Below are 6,194 nucleotides of genomic sequence, written 5' to 3' on the forward strand. Positions count from 1 at the left end.
CTGAATAATCGGGTTTTGGAGAGAAGGCAGGGAACAATAGGCAATAGACAATAGGTGCAGGAGGAGGCCATTCAGCCCTTCGAGCCAGCACCGCCCATTCAATGTGATCATGGCTGATCATCCACAATCAGTACCCCGTTCCTGCCGTCTCCCCTGACTCCGCTATCTTTAAGGGGCTAGGAGGGAGAGAAAGATCAGCCATGATTGAATTATGGAGTAGATTTGATGGGCCGAATGGCCTAATTCTGCTCCAATCACTTCTGATTTTTATGTACCTGTGACTCCTAGAAACGATATTGCCCTCCTGCGGTTGGCAGAGCCAGCGTACGCCACTCCCGATGTAAAGATAGCGCTCCTCGCCGAACCCGGGTGGATACTTCCCAAGGGGTACCCCTGCTACGTGACTGGATGGGGCTTAACCGAACGTAAGTACAAAGCAACCAGACATCTACACAAGAGAGGGCGGCACTAACTGCTGGAGTAACTCAGCGGGACGGGCAGCATCTCTGGAGAGAAGGAATGGGTGATGTTTCTTCAGACTGTCTCTTCCCGAAACATCACCCGTTGTAAAAATTGTAGCCTTTCATCTGTGGTAACATTCATAAAACCATATGTGATTGGGGGCAGAATTAGGCCATTCGGCCCATCAAGTCTACTCCACTATTCAATCACGGCTGATCTATCTCTCCCTTCTAACCCCATTCTCCTGCCTTCTCCCCATAACCCCTGACACCCGTACTAATCAAGAATCTATCTATCTCTGCCTTAAATATATCCACTGACTTGTGGCCTCCACAGCCTTCTGTGGCAAAGAATCCCACAGATTCACCACCCTCTGACTAAAGAAATTCCTCCTCATCTCCTTCCTAAAAGAACGTCATTTAATTCTGAGGCTGTGCCCTCTGGTCCTGGACTCTCCCACTAGTGGAAACATCCTCTCCACATCCACTCTATCCAGGCCTTTCACTATTCGGTAAGTTTCCATGAGGTCCCAATTAAAGGAAATTCAAAAAGCATTAAAATTAAATTAAAGGACATTACAGTATCCAATGTTACCACTAGGTGTCAGTCAATGCTGCTTTACCTCTTGAAAGGAAGCATTGGCTTGTTGGCTTGTTGTCTTGTTCTCTTGTTTTCACCAAAGACCCTACAGCGAGCAAGATAGTCCACTCGACGAAACAGACATAGTACGGTGATGGGCAGATTCATGGGTAATTTTCGGCCCCATTTCCGTAACCGGCTTCCGTCTCCGCACCAAAGATCCCGTAGCGGAGCAAAGATACTAGTGCGGAGACGGAAGCCGGTTACGGAAACATCCTCGTAAAAAATAAAAGTTATTTGGTAAAAATCCTCATTTTCAGAATTATAATTTATTAACACAAACTGTTCCCCTGCAACGTTGATTACACTGCGAGTCGGGTCGGGTCGGGTCGGGTTACTGAAATGGATGAAAAAAAGGCCCACGCGTACTACAAAAGGCTCCGTTGCGTACTACATGTCAGCCCATTGCATTTAGAAGGAGTGGTCTATCTTGCTCCGCTATAGGATCTTTGGTTGACAGCACCAGCTGAGTTTAAAGGGCCTGTCCCACTTGCCGATTTTTTTCGGCATCATTGACCGACGTATCAGGTCAACGAAAAATACGTGGCGTGACGCGACATGTTGCGGCGTGACGCGGTGTTTTTTCACGTGTCGCAACATTTTTTTTGTCGCCGCTGGATTTTGAAATGTACTTTACATACACCAGTGTGCAATGAAGGTCCACTGTCCTCCAAACCTTTCCGATCCATGTACCTATCCAGATGTCTTTTAAATGTTTAAGAAGGAACTGCAGATGCTGGAGAAGGTAGACAAAATTGCTGGAGAAACTCAGCGGGTGAGGCAGCATCTATGGAGCGAAGGAATAGGCAGTCTGAAGAAGGGTTTCGGCCCGAAACATTGCCTATTTCCTTCGCTCCATAGATGCTGCTGCACACTCTGAGTTTCTCCAGCATTTTTGTCTGTCTTTTAAATGTTGTTATTCTACCTGTGCCAGCTACCTCCTCTGCCCGGCTCGTTCTATAGGCCCACCTCCCTCTTTGTAAAGAAACATTGACAATAGGTGCAGGAGTAGGCACTTCAGCCCTTCGAGACAGCATCGGCATTCAATGTGATCATGGCTGATCATCCCCAATCAGTACCCTGTTCCTGCCTTCTCCCCATATCCCCTGACTCCGTTAGCCCTAAGAGCCTTATCTAGCTCTCTCTTGGAAACATCCAGTGAATCGGCCTCCACTGCCTTCTGAGGCAGAGAATTTCACAGACTCACAACTCTCGGTGTGAAAATGTTTCTCCTCATCTCAGTCCTAAATGGCCTACCACTAATTCTTAAACTGTGTGACCCCTGGTTCTGGACTCCCCCAAACATTTTTCCTGTATCTAGCCTGTCCAATCCTCTCAGAATGTCATATGTTTCTATAAGATGCCCTCTCATCCTTCTAAACCCCAGTGAATACAAGCCAAGTCGACCCATTCTTTCATCATATTGGCCCCAAGGAGTTTCTTTCCTTTTCCTCACAGAGAGTGGTGAGTCTGTGGAATTCTCTGCCTCAGAGGGCGGTGGAGGCCGGTTCTCTGGATACTTTCAAGAGAGAGCTAGACAGGGCTCTTAAAGATAGCGGAGTCAGGGAATATGGGGAGAAGGCAGGAACGGGGTACTGATTGGGGATGATCAGCCATGATCACATTGAATGGCGGTGCTGGCTCGAAGGGCCGAATGGCCTACTCCTGCACCCATTGTCTATTGTCTATGAATGCATAACGTCAATGTTGATACCGCTGTTAGTGACTACCTCGATGCTCTGCCTATCTTTCAGCGTTCGGCCGTCCGTCTGACACACTCCAGGTAGCCAACTTGGCAGTGGTGGACTACGCCACTTGCACATCGCCCAGCTGGTGGTCAGGGTTGGTCACTCCGAACATGATCTGTGCCGGAGGTGATGGCAAGTCTGGTGGATGCCAGGTGAGTTTGCACTGTGAAATTGTGAGCAATTTCGGGCACTCATATCTGAGGCTCCGGAGAGGGTCCAGAGGAGGTTTACAAGAACGATCCCAGGAATGTGTAGGTTAACATATGACAGCACTGGGCCTGAACTCGCTGGAGTTTAGAAGAATGAGGGGGGAACCTCATTGAAACGTACAGAATAGTGAAAGGCCTGGATAGAGTGGATGTGGGGAGGATGTTTCCACTAGTGGGAGAGTCTAGGACTAAAGGTCACAGCCTCAGAATTAAAGGATGTTCTTTTGAGAAGGAGATGAGGAGAAATTAGTCAGGGGGTGGTGAATCTGTGGAATCCACAGACGTCAGTGGATATATTAAAGGCTGAGATAGATAGACAAAGGCTTGATTAGTACGGGGGGCCGGAGGTTATGGGGAGAAGGCAGGAGAATGGGGTTAGGATGGAGAGATAGATCGGCCATGATTGAATGGCGGAGTAGACTAGATGGGCCGAATGGCCTCATTCTACTCCTATCACTTATGACCTATGACACCTTATGACCAACTCCATTCTGGAGACGGAGACAGACACAATGTACTGGAGTCACTCAGCGGGGTGGCACGGTGGCGCAGCGCCAGAGACCCGGGTTCCATCCCGACTACGGGCGCTGTCCGTACGGAGTTTGTACCTTCTCCCCGTGACCTGCGTGGGTTTCATCCAAGATCTTCGGTTTCCTCCCACACTCCAAAGTCGTGCAGGTTTGTTGGTTCTTTGGCTTGGTGTAAATGTAAAACATGTCCCTAGTGTGTGTCGGATAGTGTTAGTGTGCGGGGATTGCTGGTTGGCGCGGATCTGTTTTTAGTTTAGTTTAGAGATACAGCACGGAAACAGGCCCTTCGGCCCACCAGGTCCGCGCCGACCAGCGATCCCCGCACACTAACACCCTCCTACACACACTAGGGACAATTTTTATATTTACCAAACCGATTAACCTACAAACCTGCACGTCTTTGGAGTGTGGGAGGAAACCGAAGATCTCGGAGAAAACCAGCATCTGCAGTCCCTTCCCAGCCATGGTTGAATGGCAGAGGAGACTTGATGGGCTGAATGGCCTAATCCTGCTCCTAGAACTAATGAACAAGGTGGATGAATAACAGGTGATTTTTTTTTTTTTCTTGCTTGCATTTGAGACACACATTTCCCTCAGCTGTTCTGTTGTTTTATAGGGAGATTCAGGTGGGCCTTTGAACTGCATGGATGCCAATGGAGTTTGGTATGTGCATGGCATTGTGAGCTTCGGACCAGGGTCCTGCATAGTGGCTCATTATCCTACCGTCTTCACCCGAGTATCAGCGTACAATGATTGGATTTCCAAGGTAAGCTTCCTTCGTTTTTCATAGACAATAGACAATAGTTGCAGGAGTAGGCCATTCGGCCCTTCGAGCCAGCACCGCCATTCAATGTGATCATGGCTGATCATCCCCAATCAGTCCCCATTCCTGCCTTCTCCCCATATCCCCTGACTCCACTGTCTTTAAGAGCCCTATCTAGCTCTCTCTTGAAAGCATCCAGCGAACCGGCCTCCACCGCCCTCAGAGGCAGAAAATTCCACACTCACAACTCTCTGTGTGAAAAAGTGTTTCCTCGTCTCCGTTCTAAATGGCTTACAGCTTATTCTTAAACTGTGGTCCCCTGGTTCAGGACTCCCCCAACATCGGGAGCATGTTTCCTGCCTCTAGCATGTCGAAACCCTTAATAATCTTATATGTTTCAATTAGATGCCCTCTCATCCTTCTAAACTCCAGACTGTACAAGCCCAGCTGCTCCATTCTCTCAGCATATGACAGTCCCGCCATCCCGGGAATTAACCTTGTAAACCTACGCTGCACTCCCTCAATAGCAAGAATGTCCTTCCTCAAATTTGGAGACCAAAACTGCACACAATACTCCAGGTGTGGTCTCAATATCCACTGAAATAGTCAACAGGGAGAACGTGCAAACTCCACACGCAGACAGCACCCGAGGCCGGGATCGAACCTGGGTCTTGATGCTCTAAGCCACTGTGCTGCCCTGTCACTAAAAGAGATTTGATAATGCTGACAGTGAGAGATTGCTGTGAGCAGTCCTGTAACAAACCTCTGGATGGAACTTTCAATGTCCTGACATTCTGAGACCCAGGGTCCCGGGTTCGACCATGACCTCGGGTGCTGTCTGTGTGGAGTTTGCACGTGGTGGTGTGGGTCTTTGATGATGCTGGCTGCCTAGGGCTAGAGGTCACAGCCTCAGAATTAAAGGACGTTCTTTTAGGAAGGAGATGAGGAGACATTTCTTTCGTCAGAGGGTGGTGAATCTGTGGAATTCTTTGCTTCTGTCAGTGGATAATTTTAACATAGAAACATAGAAAATAGGTGCAGGAGGAGGCCATTCGGCCCTTCGAGCCAGCACCGCCATTCATTGTGATCATGGCTGATCGTCCCCAATCAATAACCCGTGCCTGCCTTCTCCCCATATCCCTTGATTCCACTAGCCCCTTTTTAAGGTGGATATAGGTAGATTCTTGATTAGTGCGGGTGTCGGAGGTTATGGGGAGAAGTCAGGAGAATGGGGTTAGGGGGGAGAGATAGATCAGCCGCGATTGAATGGCGGGGTAGACTTGATGGGCCGAATGGCCTAATTCTACTCCTATCACATGACCTTCCTCGGCAGCTTATCTTAAAATTAAATTTTTAAACATCTATTCCCTTCTTTCAGACCATGCAACAAAACGGTGGCATTTAAGACAGTTCCGGCATTTTTTCGACCAACGTCAAGCAGAATGGAGAAATGACTTCTTCGAAACCTGAATTTGTTAATAAAAACAGGATTTGCTGATTTAAGCTGGCTTTATTTCATTTTGTTTCCATGCTAATGCTTTACTTTTGTTATATTAATCTGTTGTGGACGGCACGGTAGAGTTACATCCTCACAGGTTCGATCCCGACTACGGGCGCTGTCTGTACGGAGTTTGTACGTTCCTTCCCGTGACCTGCGTGGGTTTTCTCCGGGTGCTCCGGTTTCCTCCCTAAATGGTTTACTATCATACTCCGGTTTACTACGGACGACAGATGGCACAATGGGCTAAGTGTTCGGCTGGCAACCGGAAGGTAGCCGGTTCGAATCCCGCTTGGAGTGCATACTGTCGTTGTGTCCTTGGGCAAGACACTTCACCCACCTTTG

The 6,194-nt window shown here is 48.5% G+C and overlaps 1 protein-coding gene across 1 annotated transcript in view; it reads left to right on the forward strand.

Moving 5' to 3' along the window:
* The window catches only part of LOC116972609 (chymotrypsin-like elastase family member 2A), a 14,042-nt gene extending 8,286 nt beyond the window's left edge, over window positions 1-5,756 (forward strand). The window contains exons 5-8 of the mRNA XM_033020424.1: window positions 289-425; window positions 2,856-3,001; window positions 4,205-4,354; window positions 5,730-5,756. Of these exons, the coding sequence (XP_032876315.1) occupies window positions 289-425; window positions 2,856-3,001; window positions 4,205-4,354; window positions 5,730-5,756 (460 nt within the window). The remainder of the gene's footprint in view (window positions 1-288; window positions 426-2,855; window positions 3,002-4,204; window positions 4,355-5,729) is intronic.
* Window positions 5,757-6,194: the final 438 nt, after the last annotated feature.

This window comes from Amblyraja radiata, chromosome 4, assembly GCF_010909765.2.
Source record: "Amblyraja radiata isolate CabotCenter1 chromosome 4, sAmbRad1.1.pri, whole genome shotgun sequence".
Lineage (NCBI taxonomy): Eukaryota > Metazoa > Chordata > Chondrichthyes > Rajiformes > Rajidae > Amblyraja > Amblyraja radiata.